The 18,343-nt window shown below is 58.5% G+C and overlaps 1 protein-coding gene across 1 annotated transcript in view; it reads right to left on the bottom strand.

The window, feature by feature from the left end:
- The window catches only part of STARD8 (StAR related lipid transfer domain containing 8), a 73,624-nt gene extending 61,131 nt beyond the window's left edge, over positions 1–12,493 (bottom strand). Inside the window, exons 1-2 of the mRNA XM_009287990.2 lie at positions 12,420–12,493; positions 6,813–6,846 (exon numbers count right to left, since the gene is read on the bottom strand). Coding sequence (XP_009286265.2) covers positions 6,813–6,846; positions 12,420–12,464 — 79 coding nt within the window. The 5' untranslated portion in view covers positions 12,465–12,493. The remainder of the gene's footprint in view (positions 1–6,812; positions 6,847–12,419) is intronic.
- Between the last annotated feature and the right edge of the window lie 5,850 nt (positions 12,494–18,343).

Genomic DNA, 18,343 nt, shown 5'->3' with positions numbered 1-18,343 from the left:
GAGACTCACAAGCAGTTTCTCTGGCAGAGGAAGCCGCTCGCCCCAGGGGAAGGCTCCTGCTCTCTCCGCGCCTCCCGGTCCTGCCCGGCGGCCCCGCTCCCTCTGCCGCCCCGGGGCCCGCCTCCCGCAGCATCCCCTGCGCGCAGCCCCTTTGCCGGGGGGGAGCGCGGCGGGGGCTGCCATCGCCAGAACGCGCCGCTTGTGAACCAGCCCAGCGCCCGCCGCCATCGGGCATCCGCCGCCAAAGGCCGCCTGGCACCGGTGCCAGGTGTCAAGGTCAATGTGATGGTGATTCACGTGTTCCGCATTTCATCTTGCATCCACCTAAAACTGAGTCATCAACGGCCTGGTCCAACACAGCATCAGCGCACCTGGGAACGCCCTCGCTCCCCGCCTCTGCTCCGGAGGGTGAGCTGGTATTCAAAGCGCTTCGGACATTTCAGGCAGGATTCAGAGTCTCTTCATTAAGAGGAGAAGGAATTGACATGATCAGACTGGCCTGCAAACACCTCACACCTTTTTTTTTTCCCCATCTGACCTCTCACGCTTTGAAAAGAGAACCACATGAGTATTACAAAGCGCCCATAAAGGCTGTGTTTGCTTGCACAGCCCGGAGCCTCCTCCATTTACAGCAAAGTTCTCTCCAGGAGTACAGACGGGTTATTTCAGCCACAGGAAACATTACCTTTCTTTGCATTTTTAATGCAGCTTACATGTCAAAGCTCTTACCAGAGAAAAAACATTATACAGCCAAACCTTTCTGTCAGTTTTCAATGTATTTTCTCATTTTAATTTCAAGGAAGTAACCACACTCGAAACCTCCCTCTTGATCCTTTTGGTCTCATGCAAACTACCCAGAGAATGCAGATATAAATGTTCTTTCTTGCCTGCAGTTTCTTTCCAGTCTGTCTCAACCGCTCCTTGCTGCCATGGGAAAAACTTGGAGACATACTGGGCACAAGGTGGCCAAAGGGGCCTTTTCCCAGCTCATTCTCCGCGCTTCCCAAGCGCCCCGCAGCCCAGCCGACACAAGGAAAAACCCTCTCTCTAACCAAGGCTCTTCCTTTCTGGCCTTCAAAGAAAATCACCCAATTCGTGATAGGATCCTGCTGTTCAGAGCAGGGAATCTGCATTTTGTTAGCTACAGGAAACAGAAAAACTTCCAGACCCTGAAATTAAAGCCCCAGAAGGACAGAGGAGATGAGCTGGGGGATGGGAATCAGTTACTGCAGGAGTCACTGGGTTTCAGAGTTACAGAAATTTTTATAGGCAGAAGGGGAACAAGACAAGAAATGGCTTCATTTCGTGGGCTGGAGGGGCCTCTTGCCTCTGACAAATAGTTTCCCCATGGCCATTTATTGGAAAAACTGAAGTGTGGCCAAGTTGGTTTTGATTTTCTTTTAAAGTATTTTTTCTCATTTCACGTTTTCGGCTTGTTTCTCAGGAGCCAGTCACGGCGGCGCGAGCGCTCAGCAGCCCGCCCGTCCCTCTTGGGGGGAAGGGGGGTGGAAAAGGGGGGGGGCCGATCCAGCAGCCTCTCCCCCAGCCCGCCCGTTCCTCTTGGGGGAAGGGGGGGGAAAAAAGGGGGGGGGCCGATCCAGCAGCCTCTGTGGTTTTGCCGAAAGAGCAAAAAGGTGACACGAGAACAAACCAAAAGTGTTTAAAATTTCTGTAGGTCAAGGTGTTAACACGAGTCCTTTGCATGCCCATACCACTGCCATGGCGGTTCCTGTTAATTGACAAAGGATGTAATTACGTGCATGGCTCCATGGGTTTATATGGGAGCTGCCTTTCCAGTTCTCCGCGGGACTGCAGGGGCTGCGGAGAAGCAGCAGCACGAAGCAGCGGCTCCCGGAAAGCGGCTGGGTGTTACGGAGGCACTGACGGGGACGGGCAGTGCCTAGCACAGCACCGAGAAAGCTGTTTTATTGAAACAGCGGAGAAGGCACCTAGCCGTAAATATCCCCAGCCAGTGACCCGGGGGGACAGGCAGGAAACGTCAGAGCTTGCAGCCTTGGCTCTGCCCAGAGGCTTTAGCACCAGCCTACCTTCTAGGGGAAATTAAACCAATATGGATAAATACATATCAAAAAGCTCAGCGGTTCAAAAATAACCTCAAGGGTTCACTGAGAAGGCTGAAAAGGAAACGCTGGAGATTGTGTCTCAAGCCTGAGGAGATGCCGTCCCCAGCTCCCGAGAAAACATCTGATGGAAAGAAGCATAAACCGTTTGCTGTGAAGCTGCCCTAGCAGGGTGATTTTTAGTGTATAAATTCTTGTTTAGGCATTACCTTTTTACTTTTTTTTTAAACTTTTTACTACTTAGAGCTAATCACAAAGCATTTTACACTAGCCAGGCAGGGGAACAATTCCCAGTGATAGGAGAGTGCCCAGGAGTAAGGCCACGGAGCCTGTAACAGAAGGAAAATGAAAATATTTGAAGAACAATCCTCTTCCTTCATGAAAAATAACCAAAAGTGGCAGAGCCCATCCGAGCGTGGGTCGGGTGCTGCTGCTCCCAGGCCAGCACCAGCGGGGCTCTGGGACGGGGGCTGCCGCCCACCCAGGCTCCCAGGGGCTGCGCAGCTCCGAGGAGGGACCTGAAGTTACTTTGGGACCGAGGTCGGCGTGTCAGCGTGACTCACCAGCCGAGCCCGAGACTGACCCCGCGGGAGGGCAGGGAAGAGGAAAGAGCAACGCAGGCTCCCTTTCATCACATGTCACACCAAAACCACTAATAATCACATTCAGTTCAGCTTTTCTACTTCCTACCTCTTCGCTCGGGATCCAGACCCGTGCCCACATTTTCCACCATGTAACAGGCAGCAATTTCTCAGGGAGTTTCAGAAGTCCCCAGAAACAGGTCCCTGCAGCCACACCCAGCATCCCACCCCGTGCCTTCAAGCCACCCGTCTCCTCCCTTGCATGGATACTGCAGACAGAGTGCGGCCCTGGTGCCGAGGGCAGCGGTGCTGGTCCCTGCACGCCTGCCTGTCCCGGCACGGCTGCACACCCTCGCAGCAGCCACCCTCGCAGCAGCCACCCTGCCAGCCCCCCGGTCTCTCTCTCTTTCAGCCTATTCAAGCAACGACAGAAAACCAGATCCCCATCCCCCTCTTCTCCCCCCCAAAACAGGGCACCAAACATGCGAGCACACGCCAGGAGAGGAACGAAGGGCTTGTGCTCGGGCTACAAACCAACAGAACCAGCGCAGGACATTTTCATGTAAAGAGAGAACAACTCAGCTGTGACAACATATCAACAACAGCTAAATTTAGCGAGTTATTTTCAGAGATCCAGATGCTGGGTAAATACAACCTTATTATTTCACGCAGGGGCAAAAGTTCAGCAGAGTCCCTCGTGCTTCTTTTCGCTATTATTTCACCACGTCCAGTCGCAGAAGCCCACTTTTGAAATACTATAATATCATCATCGCCTGGCTGCACGGAAAGAAGCCATGAGCTCAGTCCCCGTCCCTCGGCAGTTAGAGGAGGCCACTGCTTAATGACATTTGCAGAGCATGCTCCCGATCCTACTTTTGGAGAGGCCTGATGCTGCTATCGGCAGGAATCTATTCAGAGGATGCAGGTTTCGCGTGCACGGCTGGTGTGCGAGCCTTTCCTTTCTGCTTTGTCCAGAACAATACATGGGAAGTGAATGTCAGAGAGGAAGCGGAGGGTTAGGAAATCCATGGAAACCCGGCCCCGGCTGGGACTGCTCCAGCGGGACGGCTCGGGGCCGCGCGGCGGGCACTGCGTCCCACACAGCCTGGGGGTGCCCGCAGGAGGGGACCCCCGTGGCAATGCGAGGTGGGGTCCTGCCGCTGGGCAGGGCGGTGGGTGGGACGGTGGGGACGCAGGGCTACCCACTCATGCCACGGGAAGGGAGGGCTCGCCACAGGGTCGGGGGAGAGGGCTCTCCCTCCGGGTAGCACACTGCACAGTTTTGGCTGGTTTGTCTCAAAAATCGAAGTTCTGGGTTTTTTTCCTTCAATTAAATTGTCTGAGAGACAGGCTGTGACCCTGCCCGTGGAGGCGGGTTACCGGCGACGACTGTTCAGCGGCTTCCTTGGTGCTCGCTGCTGGCACAGGCGCCGGCAATGCCCCCCCGGGCTGGCAGCCGCTGCTGGGAGGAGACCGAGTCCCCGCGTGCTCCTGCTGAAACGTTACCTCTAAGCAAGCAGATGAAATCCAAGTTGTTTTCCACCGTTACTGCTGCGGGAGGTGAGCACGGCGTACCCAGCTGTTTTAACGACAGTGGGAAGCAGCAGCGACTTCGTACAGCTGACGTTCAGGGAAGGGGCCGTGGCAGCACGGCCCCAGCTCCCGGCTGCTCGCAGGCAGGGACGGGGCCTGGGAGCTGGGAATGGGTCTGGCTGCACCTCGGGAAGCGGCTCAGGGAGTTTGCCGGGTGTGGTGGGAGAGGAGTGGTGCTGCAGGGGGAATCAGGCGCAGGCTCCAGGAAGCGATGGAAGAGCCAGGAGAGGCACGTTCCAAACAGTTAACCGGGATAAACGCAGAACCAACTCAACCCTGCCTCATGCCGTTGTCTCGAGAGCTGAGGTCCTCTTGGTACCCACCCCAAAGAGATTAAAAAAATCATCAGGGAAGGGAATGGTGTCTCCTGAGACCACTATCTGAATGTTTCCTTAAGTGACCCCCATTTGTCAGAGCATCTTCTAGGGATGATCAGCTAAGAGAACAGCAAGCAAATGCACCAGCCTCTTCTCAGAGCTTTAAAAACCCCAGTGGAGGGTACGAACTGCCTGCGGGCTTGCTCCAAGTCCAGCGTAATTCACATGAAAGGGAGAGCTTCAACCACGCTCCCCTGGCCACCGTGCTGCTGCAGATTGCAGCGATGCTGAGTAGCCTGCTACGGCTCCAGCCGATGCATCGAATCACAGGTGTAAAACCGCGCAGCTGCTCACGTACGCGAGGGCTCCTGCTCCCCCTGCCCTCAGACCCCTACGCAAGCGTGGCGCTGTGGCGGCCGAGCATCCCTCCAGCAGCGCAGAGCTCATCAGGCTGGGTCGTGGACGTGTGGCCAGGAAGGTGCGGGCTGGCAGTGTTGTGAATGTAGCTGAGCCTTTACCAGGAGAGACTTGGATTTTACAGGCGGTTTTAACCAAGGGGAAAAAAAAACCTATAAACATACTTCCCCCCAAAATCCTAGCCATGGATGCGATCTGTAGGAGTCTTCCCTGCCCCTTCCCTTGCACAGGGCTCTTTAACAAGCTCTTGATATTCATGTTGTTAATCTCTCCCGTGAAAGGGCAAGAGAGACCACCCAGGATTACTTCTGGAGCTCCGTTCACAAAGCACCTTTTGTTGCCCAGAGCTCTCCTGTGCTCCCGGGCTCTTGTGCCGAACAGGCTCAGAGCTCACCTAACCCTTACGTGGATGAAAAACAAGAGGCCGGGTCATTGCCCTCCAGTTAAGGGAACTGCTCGGAAATCACCGGGCACATCCCGCGGGCTCCCTGCAAGACGGCATTTCCCGTTTCACAGCGCCGGAGGCTCCGGCCGGCAGCGCGGGCAGCACCGCTCCTCTTCGAGAGCCATCATCTGCGGGACCTGTGGGCAGAGGAGCCCACACAGGGCAGAGGAGCGCTCCCGGGTCCCTCCGCTTCCTGAGCTGCTGAGAGCTAGTGACCATAAGCTGACTGTAGGACCGGGCCAGGTTTACTTCTGAGCCACTGCTGAGCAAAGAGCCTCCATTAGACCAACTGGTGAGACTATAAAGTGCAGGACCTCTACCCATCTTGCCCACAAGCAGGGCCATGCTTGCCCATGGGGCTGTTTGTCTGGGGTTGAACACAAGGGCAAAGCGAAATCCAGAGCGTTTCTTCACACCCGGCAGAGCAGCAGCCGGGACCGTCAGTGCCGTTTCAGACATGTTTGGCAGCGGGGCCCTGCAGTGTTCTTAAAACGAGCTGGCTGTGCCCTGTCCGGGAGCCTACAAGCCCTGTCCCCATCCCTGGTCCCCAGTCCCGCAGGCGCATGCCTCCTCCTCCTCCTGTAGATCACCACCAGCCTCCGGCCTCCCCAGCACCCACGAGCCCCCCGCGGCAGGGTGGCCCTGACCCCCAGCCTCTCCCCCCGCCTTTGCAGAGGGACGGTTAGGGCAGAAGCAGCCCATGGACATGCAGACAACAACCACGGATCAGCCAGGAGCTGCAACGCGATTCCCTCCTGCCCGGCTGTCGCTGGTGAGACATCTCAATCACACAAAGCGGAGGGGGCTCCAAGCCGGGGGAGACCCTCCTTCCTATGGCATGGCAGTTTCAAGGCTCTGGAGCTCCTAATGAGCTTATCTGCAGAGCATAACATCATTCACCACAAAGAAGAGAGGAATTGAAAAGGAACCAGAAAGGAGCAGAGCCGCTGCCGGGCTGGTTGAATGGCTCACCGTGTCGGCACAGCTACGGCAGCGCACGCATGCCGGTGAGGGGGCCCGCTCCTCTCTGCGGGACTCCTCCGCACACACAGCGGCCGGGATTTCACACCGCTAACTGGTGATTAGTGCAATGTACCGCCAAGCCTCATTTGCAGCCAGGGTGGGGAAAGGGATGTGGTGAAGGAGGGGCTGGGCACGTCTTGGGGGTGCCTCCTGCACCGCTGGGGCTCGGCGGGTGCCCTGGCTGGCACTACCTCACACTGGCTGCCCCTTTGAAAAGTAACAGTTTGGGGAAAAACTCATACTGCTGGCAGAAGAAACCAGAAGCCCAGCAAGAGGACGGTCCTCTTCTTCTTGTAACCCCTGCCCACCCCGCAGCGAGGGCATTCCTGCCCCGAAAAACATTGTCGCAGCTTACCTGCATCTTTTTTATCTTCTAGCAATGTGAAACACTGTGAAAAGAAAGAAAAAAGAACAGAAATCATTTTGTTATCTATTTTGATTTTCACATTCACGGTCTCCTACTGCTCACATTCGGGCTCGGTCCCCACTCCAGCCCCTTCAGCCGCTGAATGTCCACGCCTGGGTGCCGCTGGAGTTTGGGAAGTGGGGGCGGGGAGGGGGCAGGCAACTGCAGGGTCCCGCGGGAGGTGCTGCAGGGTTCCCTTGTCTGGCTTTCGCTATAGAGGGCAACAAACACACACAAAATGCGAGCGCAGCCAGGACGCGGCAGCAGGCAGGAGGAGAGCGGGCGCAGGGCAGAGGCAGCCCCAGGAGAGACGTGGGGCCGTGGGCCAGGGACCACCTCCCTTCCCTGCTCCCTGGAGAGGAGCTGGGACCAGCAGTGCCTGCTCCGGCTCTGAGGACAAGCAGAGCTCTAGCAAAGGACGTGCCCAGCACACGCCCATCACCACGGCTCCCTGCCTCCTGGAAGCCATCGGAGGAGCAGCAGCAGCCGGGGCCAGGGGCTCTGCATCCCTGGGGCAGGCGAGGGAGCCGGGGAGAGAGGGAGGGCTGGAGGCGGACCTTTCTGCCTGGCAGCTTGGAAAGGACGCTGCAAAATTGCCAGAGAGGGAACAGGTAGGCAGGCAAGGGCCGTCAGATCTGCAACAAGGAACAAAAACGGAGGTGGGGAGGACGCGGTCTGTTCCTCCGAGCGTGCAGACCGCGGTGCTCTGCTCTGCGCCACCGTGCCGCAGGTGATGCCCGTGAGCCGCCTGCACACCACGCACCGTGCACTGCGCATCACACCCAGGCCCGGTCCCGCAGCCCCCGCACGGGGCTCTGCCACAGGAAACCCATGGGTCACCTCCCGCTCCTCCTCCTCCTCCTCGCCCTGGGTTTGACACCCAGCGGCTGGAGCGGGCAGAGACGAAGGGCGCGCTCCCTGCAGGCCGGTCCCCTTGGCTGTCAGCTGTGTCCCACAGTCCTCTCTCCAGCTCAGGTCCCTCACCCAAGCATCCCTCAGCTCCTCACAGCTGCTGCTCCGCCTGCGGCAGAGCTGGCGGCTCCGGTGCCTTTCCACCAGAGAAACCCCTGGGGAGAGCACCTGCGGTGGGACAGCAGCCAGAGAAACCACTCCCAGCCATTGCAGCCAGACCCCACCGCCCTCTTCCCCTCCCGGGCAGACCCCTCCCACCTCGCAGGACACACCGAGACCCGGGTTCCACAATATCCCAAGGGCTTTGGGTGAAAAGCATCGTCACAGTGCACGAAGCATAACTGCTTTTCCAAGACAAATTTCAGAAGAATCCAGTCTCATCCCCAGGGCTCGGGGAGCATCTGCTTTAGGAACGGCTGCTTTGGGTGATTTCTCCAGCAGCAGAACGAAGGGGGAAGGGACCATCAGCCGGGGGGGGGAGGCTGCAGCAGCTCCTCTGAAGAAGGGCTCTGCTAACGGCGTGAGAAACAGCTGGAGCAGAAGGAAGAGAGATCCCAGGACACTCGGACCCTGCCTCGGAGCGAATTACTGAAGGAGCCCTTTTCCCTTTGAGCCTCCACATGGGAATTTCAACACAGGGACTTGCAGCCCAGCAAAGCCCTAACCGAGAGCTCGTGGAGTTTCTCCTCCCCCCTGCATCTATTCTCACTGGCTTTGCACCCTATCTCTACGTGCCCTCCGGTTCCCACAAGGAAGGAAAAGAGTGTTGTGCACTGATAGGTCACCAAGATGGACAAGGCACAGGGTCGACCCCAAACCGGCACAGCTGTGCCCTCCAACCAGTGCCACGCCGGCCTGCGCTGGAGCTGCATCTGGCTCTGGACGGCACTGGGGGAGCCTCGGTGGGGCAGACGCTTGCTCCAGCGGAGGAAGCACTGGGCTGGGGTCCCCCCCGAACACGTCCCTCGGTACCTGTGCGGCTGCACGGATGGCAGTGGAGATGTCCAGGTTTTAATCGCGTTAGCAGGTCTGGGAGCAGAGCGTACAATGGTGTCTGCAAGCACGGAAAGCCAACAATAAAGAAAGGAAATAAAAACAAAGAAAAGCTGAAAGCAGGCAGGGCTCTTGCTCCCCGAACCTCTCCACGGGCACAGCACCCAGGGTGGGGAAGGGGCCACCAGCAGCACACACAGGGGCTGCCCCTCGCCTGGGGCTGGACTTCTGGGGACAAAGCCAAGGGAAATGGGATTTACAGATGGCAGAGCCTTGCCAGCACATGGCAGACGACAGCAATTTGCACGGAGGTGGAGGAGCAGGAGGGTCCCGGCGCTGCCCGGGTCCCGAGGCGAGCGCAGAGCCTAGGACCCTCCCCAGGCCCCTCTCTGGGCAGAGGTGAGCCCCCTCCAGCACAGCTGCAGCCCTGCCGAGCGGGGCCAGAGATGCTGGCAGGGCGGCGGGGATCGCTGCAGGAATGCAGCGTGCTGCTGAGCCGGCCTTTCCCACGGGCCACCCGGGAGCCCTCTTCCTGCCGGGGCAGCGGGGCTGGGGATGACCCGGGGGGAGATGGGCTTAACCATCTCCCCACTGCCGGGCTTCTTGCAGCAGCGCCTGCCCGAGAGCTGCATGCTCAGCTCTGTGCTCCCCCAGGAGAGCCTGTGCAGACGCCCGAGCCCCGCTCTGGCAGTGTGCGGGCAACTGGAGAGCATCAGAGCCGAAAATGTTTGGACAGGGAGATGATCGCTCCATCCTGTCTGTTATCACAAGCTCTGCAAACATCAGCCTTGCAGCCGGCACATGCAGTTGATACCCACGGAGTGGGGCAAGGTCTGGCGTGCGATGAGGTAGGGCTGCTCTCCCAGGCCATAGCAAGGGCAGGGAAAGCTGGTCCCTGTGCTAAGGCAGCTTTAAGGAGCCTCCTCTCCTCTGCCGTTGTGTCTGGGCACTAACACCTTCTTTTTCCCCATGAAATCTTCCACCAGCCACAGCTCTACCTCATTTAACCTGGAAGGCGTTAATCCCACGGACAGAGCCCTGCACATTTCTCCCCCTTCAAGAAATTCCTCCGCTGTTCATAGCGAGCACCGGCACGGGGAGGAAAACGGGAAACCAGACCGAAGCAGAAGCCTCAGCCCCACGCAAGGCCATCAGTACTCGCCGAGGGAAATCAGGAGGGCGGTGTCCTCTGTCCCTTCGGCTTCCCGAAGGTCCTGGCTGGCCCCAAAGCCCACCCAGCCGCTCGGCCCTGGGAGCAGCTCTCAGCTCCGTCCAGGCAGAGCTGCTCCCCGGCTGCCCCTCTCCCAAAGCCTCGCACTCCACAGGGACTTGTCCAGCACTTGTGGGACCCAGGTGGGGATCAGCCAGGTCTCGTTTGCTGGTGCGGGGGTGGCTACTGTGGAATTGAAGTGGAAATATGGGAACGGCAGTATGCCGATGGAAGAAGAGAGAAATGAAGTGTCCACCAGGTTACCTTGTGTCGCTGCAAGCAGAGCAACGGGAAGCTTAAAACCAGCAAAGGAAACTATGCAAAGAGCACAACACTCCTGAACTTAGGAGCAAGGCACCTGTAGTATCTAGCAGGGAGACCCTTATCACCGCCCTGGGGTTTTGCGATGCCAAACTCAACAAGAACCTCATGAGCTGAGCTAATGAGGAAGCACAAAATGCAGAAACATCATTTTGCCCCTCGCCTCGGAGCATCGGGGAAGCTCCCATCCAGGCAGAGTCCCCTGTCCTTCACCGCTGGGCCACTGCTCCGAGGGAAGCACCACTTCGCTTACAACTACTGAAACAGATTTTCTTTTTCCCCACAGCAGGTAGCTGGAGGTGGTGAGCCAAGGGACTCTCACCCCTGTTCTCCAGGACTTGTTCTCCTTGGTCAGAGCCCGTCCCTTCTGAGCGTAAAGCTCAGCTATCTCATGGCAAGTATCTTCTGGAGCCTCCCATTGCCTGGAGCTTCCCTACTCACAGGCCCCTGCACGGGTGCCTGGACATGACACTTCAGTGCCCAGGGGTGACAGTGGGGAGGAAGAGCCCCAGAACCAAAGGACAAATTTACTCCCAGACCCATGAATGACTTTTGCCCATGCTCAGTCCCCACACGGCTCCAGGCATACTGCAAAAGCATTTTCTAAGCAAGAAGCAGATAAAAATACCAGCTTAATTAGTAAAACTGGAGGGTTCAGATGGGGAAGTATCCGGTGGGAAGGGGAGGGGGGGGGGGGGGGGGCAGCTGGGAACATGTCCAGGGTGGGGATAAGACCCATGCGCTGCCCGGGGCCGCAGCCAGAGGAGCAGCTGCAGCCAGGGGGGCCCGGGGACAGCAAGGGCAGGAGCCATCTCACGGCTCCCAGCAGCTTGCCGCCTCCTCCCCGCCACCCACGCCAGCTGGGCAACCGGACCCTTCCTCAGGCACGAGGTTACCAGCGGTCTGCTGGTTGCTTTCGACTTCGCTGAAGTCCGCGGGCACCGGGGAGCCCAGCGCGGGCCAGGCTGGAGCCCTCTGGGAGCTGTAGCTCTGCAAGGGGGGATGCAGGACCCGGTCCCTGTCTCCCTGTCGCCATGAGCACGATGGCAATGACAACACGCAGCTCACAGGGACGAGGAGGGTTAACAAGGACTTGCTAAGCTCTCTGGAGACAGCAGGGACAAGACAGCTACTAATATTATTAATGAATTTCACAAATGTCATTTTTAGCCTCAACTATTTTAAGCTTTGCATTGAAACCCCGGGGGAACAGCATGCATTCCATATTCATTTCACCACAGCAGATCCACTCGCTTGACACAGCCCGGTGTACAGCACTGGCTGGAAAGGGATTTTAGTGCTTTTTCCAGTCTGAAGCTCCTGAAATCCATACTCACAGTACCTCCAAAGTCTACCCAGCACACCTACCACCACACTGCACAGGCTGTGATACAAAAAATCCAACACAACAAACAGGGGCAGTCAGAGAGAGTTGTACATTATTAAGGCGGCAGATGAGGAATTAAACCCGAATGAAAAATACCAGATGCCATGAGAACCACTGCTGCAGGAAATTAAAAACTCAGGGCCTCCGGTCTCACTGTTCCTTTGTCATCCCGCTCACAGCCGCCCCATCCCTCCAGGTCAGCAAAGCCAGACGTGGTCCCGCTGCCGCGCCGGGAGTGACCGGAGCCTCCAGGCGAGCCCCAGTTTGCAGGGGTGCCCCCAGCCCAGCTGCACCACCTGAGCCATGCACAGCAGGACCCGGCTTGGCGTGTGCAGACCACGTCGGGGGGCTGGCAGCACACACACACACAGAGCCCATCAACGACTGCATTATAACCACCGGTGCTGCATCCACACACACACGCTGCCCGCGTTCGGCCAGGCGCAGCACCCTGCCTGCCCTCGGGGCTGCTGGCTCTGAGACACGGGTACCATCGCTGATGGGTAGCGGGTGAGCCCAGGGCACACCGACCAACGCAGCCGCATGCGGCCCATCCAAAATTAACCTTTCACGTGCACGCGGGGCACGGGCACGACATCCCTCCGGAGCAGACGTCAGGCACCATGCGCAAACCCCAGCCCGACTAGAGACGCCTCCCCCACTGCCCCTTCCGGCAGCTTCTCCTGAAATTAGGAGGGTGTCGAAAGACGGACACCATTAGGCAGTTCCTTACCTTGGCTCTTTTGAAGCAAGCCCAGAAAAAATCCAGCAATGGCATGATGGGCCGGGCAGAGGGGCAGGCGCAGAGCCCCCCTAGACCGCGGCGCTGCCCCCAGCCCCAGGGAGAGCCCACCCTGGCACCCCCATGGCTGCTGCCTGCGGCACGCAGAGCTGGGCAGAGCCCCAGTGCGGGCAGGAGCTCGGCACAGGCAGGGAGGGAGGGAGGGAGGAGGCAGCGCTGCCTGCGGAGGCGGGCCAGCGATTCAAACCCTGCACCGTTATTCAGTTGGTTGCGAACAGGCTTGGACAGCGATTGAAATTCCCTGAAGATTGCGAGTTTTAAACAGCTCCAGGCTTTCCTTCCTGCCTCAAATGCACCGAGCAGCGTTCCCCTTCCCAGGCAGTGGGAAGGAGCGAGGGAAGAGAAACACCCCCAGAGCAAAAGAAATGGGAGTTTGGCTGTCAAAGGCGCATGTAGGACGTTGGAAACCCAAACCCCAGATGGTTTAGGTTTTCACTCCGGCCCCTGCTCCAGCTCACCAGCAGCGGTCACAGATGCACTCGAGAGGGCTCCCGACACTCTCCTCTCTGAGGGACATGCCATACCCACGCGGTCACGCTGTCGTCCCCGGATGCCCCCGCCACAACCCGCAGCCACCTGCATGCTCCGGTACGGCCAGGTTCACCGCAGGCAGCCAGCCTCGCCACAGGCACAGCAGGCAGCCGGCCTCTCCATGGGGCAGTGGGTACCACTCGGCAAGCCTGCAGGTGTGACTGCAACAGGGAGAAAAATGTAGGGGAAAAAACACCCCCCAGCCATCAGATGTGGCCTAGCCATTCACTCCAACTCTATTCACAGCTCCTTATTCACTTCCACAAACATTTGTGCAAGCTTAGCATTTGTTCACAAGAAGTACCATAGTGAAAGGCAATGCCACAAACTTTTCTGCAAGCCATCCGGTGCACAGGCCCCCAGGCGAGAAGTCTTCTTGCAGGCACATAAGAAAACCCCACCAACTGGTGATTTATGAGATTATTTCAAAATAAGCAACGGCAAGTTGATCAGCAGTGATGCCCGGGCTGAGCCACGCTCCCTCAGGACGCTTGGTGGATGCCCAGCGAGCCGGTGGCACCGGTCCTGCCCACCGCCCACCCCAGGCTGGCGCCCGGCTCCACGCGCCCCAGGGGACGATCCTGCCCATGCACAGCCCGGCGCCCGTGCACGCTGACAGCAGGCAGGTAGCGTGTACTGGCGTGCAGTAGCACGGTGGCTCTCCCCCAGGACAAGGTGCCGTTTGTAGCGCGATACCCCAGCAGTTGGTGCATGTGGCAGCTGAGCCCTCTGCCAAACGTCAGCGAGGGCAGACCAGGATGCGGCGCTGGGGCCCCCCGAAGCAGGACCGGCACCTTGGCAGACCACTCCTGCCTGTCCTGGGGCCACCTTCACTGCTTTTCCCTGCCTATCACCAGTGCCCTTCAGACTGCCTGGCTTCGTCCATGCGGGGGGCACTGAGACAGCCTCAAGATGCTGGCGGAGGGGAAGACCATCAGGGAGAGGAACAGAGGAGCGAGCAAAGCACTAGCAGGCCATGGTTGGCAGGACCTGTGTCGGTGGCAGTGCAAGCACTGCTGTGTGGCAGCTCCTCCCGGCCACGGCCACCACCACCGCTGAGCCAAAAGGGCCTGCTCAGATCCCAAATCTCCGTTACGGTGAGAACAGTGCCAGCCTCGCTGGTGCCCTCTGCGGTGAAGCGGAGGTGGTGGTCACAGCTCCTGGGAAGTAGGAGCGAGGAGACAAGGCAAGGACAGGAGCACGGGAGACCATGATGCAGCAGAGCTGGAGAAGCTGCACCCACCTGGAGAAGATGGCGTCAGGCACTGCCACCCCTGTTAGCACCCCACAGACCTGATCTGCACCCAGGCCCCCTGGATCCTCAGCGCTGCCCCGGCAGCACCAGCATGGCACCGGCATGGCCCCGGCAGCAGCACACGGGCGGCGTCAGTCCCGGCGCCGGCTCCAGCTGCCTCCTTCCATCTCCCCCTCGCTCATTCCTCAGCTGCGTTTTGGCACCGCTCCTGGGCTTGGCACCGGCCGCAGCTCCTCCACCGTGTCCCCTGCGTTACCGGGCCAGCACAGCGGGGCTGGGAGCACCGAGGCACAGTGTAAGCTTTGTGCGTTGGCCTCTTTTCTCCTCCTTTAAATGCCTGGGGCTGGGAAGACAGTCTCACCTCTATGGGACACTTCCCCAGGGGGTCACTTTCCTAGCAAGCATTTTACCCGTAGGAGGGTGCGCGTGGGAGTTAAAGCCAGACACTGCTGCCTGACAGTCAGCCACCCTCCGTAACTCACTCACCGCTGCCTCAAGGGCCACTGTTTTTATTCCGAGGACTTGCAAATACTTCCCCACGGTGGATGAAGGCAGCTGGGACAAGTGCCCATTTCCAGACGTCCCCATCCAGCTCACTGGGTACCGCTGCCATAGTGTTGAAGCTGCCAGGGGACCTGCCACTGCAGCAGAGCCGCTGAACGGCATTGCTACCACGGGATCCTGCAGAAGGTGCTCCCGGCCATCGTCACACCGGGCAGCCCGGGGAAACATCTCAACACTTCTTACAGGCTTTCCCCTCAGAGCAGGGCAGAGCCAGGGTGCACGGGCAGAGCTGGCTGTGGAGCCCCGGGGCTGTAAGAGCAGGGCTCGCTACCTGCAGAACACCTTGCCGGACCGGGAAGCGGGCAGGGGCACGCGCGTGTGCACGGGCCAGCTGGTGCCCAGAGCTCCTGTCCTCGGTAAGGTTTTGGTACAGGAGAGACACTCCTTTGTTTCCATCTCTGCCAGGGCCGGGGCTGAAGGCAGCTTTCACAGGAGGGACCGTCCCTGCAGGGACGGCGGCGCTGCCGGGCTCTGCCCCGCTGGGCTTCTCTTCCCATCAGGGGCTCGCCCGTCAGTGCCGCGCTCTGCTTCCGGGGGAGGACGGGCAACTGCCCATCCCGGTTAGCACAGGCAGCACATCAGGTGGCAGATATCTGCAAGGTAATCACGACAGACCGATGGAGATGGCTCTGTCCTGCCAAAAACAGGAAAGTCCTTGCGAAAGGGGGGGGGCAGCCACACAGCGGCACAGGCACAACTACACCGGCCCACCAGAAAGGCGCTGCCAGAAGAATGATCCCACCAGCACCTCACTTCACTGCTTGCTCTGGCTTTGTTAAGTCCTTCTCCCACTTCCTCCAAAAGCAAAAAAAAAAACCCAAGTTAGTGCAAACAGAAGAAAGCTGTCTCCTTCCCAGGGCCTGGGAGACAAACCACAGAGGCTTCTGCATACTTGTGTAGCTTCTTCCTATCCAGTCATCCCAAAAGCATTCAAGTAATTTTAAATCTAGGATCCTTCTTCAGCATACCAGGATACCATCCTAGGTAAGAATAGGTCCTGGGGACTGGATCCCCTGCAAAGTGGCTGAAGCCTGTACACACCAAAGTGGGTATTTCTGCCAAGTGGTGCCAGGACACAGGCTCCACTGCTGCATTTGTCTCTTCCCAACATTTCTAATGTACCTGCTCCACAGACATCTACAGGAAAAACGAAAGCAATTTCTATTAATTCTTTCTCTCTCTCTCTCTGTATCACTATCACCTTCAGACTTACATGAGAGCCCATTTTAAACTTGAGTTAATATTAAAAGGCTGATTCTAAGGAAAACACCACACTGTACAGGCTCACTAAGAGTTTTCCATGTGGTGAATGCCAGCCCTGCCCCGTCTGCTGCCCGCAGGAGCTGGGACGGACACCGGGGCGCTCACCAACCAGACCCAGCACTGCGACAAACATCTTGCCTTCTCCGTAAAGTCATGGGACAGGGCCGGTATTTTGGAGGACACGTACAGTCTCTTCTCGCAACAGAACATCCCCCAGAGGATCCCATGTTGCCTCCGAACAGGCCCGCGGCCAGGAGCTATTCCTGTTCCATTGATGAGCTATTGCTGTCACAGCTGTTGCTCAACAGCACCCAGGCGCAGTATTAGTAACAGCCACCGGCTGGCAAGCTTGCCAGGCAACATCCTCGCCGGCAAGAGAAGCCACCGTCGCTGCCGGTACCACTCCTGAGGGCTGGCCCCACTTCTGCGGGAAAACGTGGGGCATCTGAAGAGGCGTGAGCAGGGGGCAAGCTGCACCTTGCCAGCGAGCAGCCCCAGCGAGCCGTTAGCATGCAGTGATTTTCCACTTGCTGCTGTGTGCAGACATTTCCCCGAGGTCAGGAAGGGAACAGCTACTCGCAGAGCAGGCGTTCGCCCTATTAGCATAGCAGGAACAGTAACCCTTTTCTTTTAATAACGCTGAATTGCTGGGCGGGTGCTGACGGGACAGGGCTGGCAGTGCCGGGCAGGGGCTGTGACACCGCTCGGGTGGCGAGAGAAGAAGGGGTGGAGAAGGCATAAAACCTGCTGCCCACGGGCAGCGTCACCCGGGAGGCTGCGGAGACCATGCCTTTCCAAGGACAGGGCTGAACCCCTCCTGCGCTGGACCAGCCCTCCCGTGCCCCCAGGCAAGGGGCTGCAGGGGCTCTGCCCGGGAAGGTCCAGCACACGGCAGCCCACGGCTGGTGCTCGGGCTGCGATGCCGTCCCCAGCACGGACCTCAGCAGTGGGCTCCAGCCCGAGAGGCCAATGGTCTCTGCTGGGCTTGGTGCCCTGCTATTGAAGAGGCACCAGGCACCACCACAGAAGCCTACTGAGATACGTGAACATCGAAGAGCAGCAGAAGACATACCCCAGCTTCCCACTGTCCCACGGCCGTCCCCATGCCGCCGGCGACGCAGCGAGCTCCCTGCCTGCCACCACTGCTTTCCCCATAAAAAGTTTCTCATTAAAAATAATCCCAACATGCATGCTCCGGTCTCCAACGGTGCATTCGGGAACATGAAAAAACTGTTAAGATCTGCATTTTTTTTTTCAACAGATGAGAAAAAAACTGTTAAGATCTGCATTTTTTTTTTTCAACAGACGAGAGTCTAAACTGGTTTTAATACTGAAAACAAACCATTCAAACAGAAGTCATGTCATCTCTTGGAAGAGGTACCTAATTTTGTCACTCATAACGGGGCTCCTGGCCTTTGCTGCTCAACCAGATGTTGCCAGACGTACCACTGGTGGTGGCCCCAGCCCAGGCAGGCAGGGAGCCACGGCTCTGCCACCCATCCACCCTGGGGAGCAGGTCAGCCCCGCTTGCCAGAGAGCACCACCCTGGGAGGGGGCATGCAGCACGGGGAGGGACGCCATGGATGGTGATCAGTAAGGGAACAGTTCTGACCAGCGCAGGCTCGATTACAAAAGATCACCATCCAACGTGATCAGCCTTGACACACACACACATGCAAACAAAGAGCCCATTTAACGATAAAGGAGAGTTATTTCCAGCAGGGCAGTTGCTGCTTCTACTTTGAGGAGCGACAGACAAGCTATGAATATACCGCCTGGGCTGGTGCTGTGACCAGGACGAGGGCACATGCCACTCACCTGGCAAACCAGCCCGTTCCTTCTGCTGCAGCTACTGCATGCACCACGCGCCCTGTGCGAGGGCTGGAGCAGGGCAAGCAGCCCGCCGGGCAGAGGGGTCACGCGCCCGGGTCCACTCCTGCCCGAGCACACCGCGCCGGCACTTTTGGGCAGGTTTTCCTCCCCATGAGCGAGCCAGCGTCAGCAGCAGGCAGCTGCAGCATGCTCGGCTGCGGCTCCCATCGGGAGGCATAAGCGGGGTCCTGGGGCGCGGGTGGGACGTGCTGGGGATGGGCGCTGCCTGGGAGGGAGGATGCGAGCAGGCACTCGGCTGCCGGGATGCCACACGCTGCCGCAGGCTGCACCGGAGACCCAGCACTGCGGGAAAGCCTCCCTCTCCGACGGACAATTAGGCAATTACTTAATCCCCACGTGCCAGCTCCTG

Source organism: Aptenodytes forsteri, unplaced genomic scaffold (assembly GCF_000699145.1).
Source record: "Aptenodytes forsteri isolate BGI_AS27 unplaced genomic scaffold, ASM69914v1 Scaffold72, whole genome shotgun sequence".
Classification (NCBI taxonomy): domain Eukaryota; kingdom Metazoa; phylum Chordata; class Aves; order Sphenisciformes; family Spheniscidae; genus Aptenodytes; species Aptenodytes forsteri.
The sequence above is the reverse complement of the archived record's forward strand: the minus strand, read 5'-3'. Positions and strand labels throughout refer to the sequence as shown.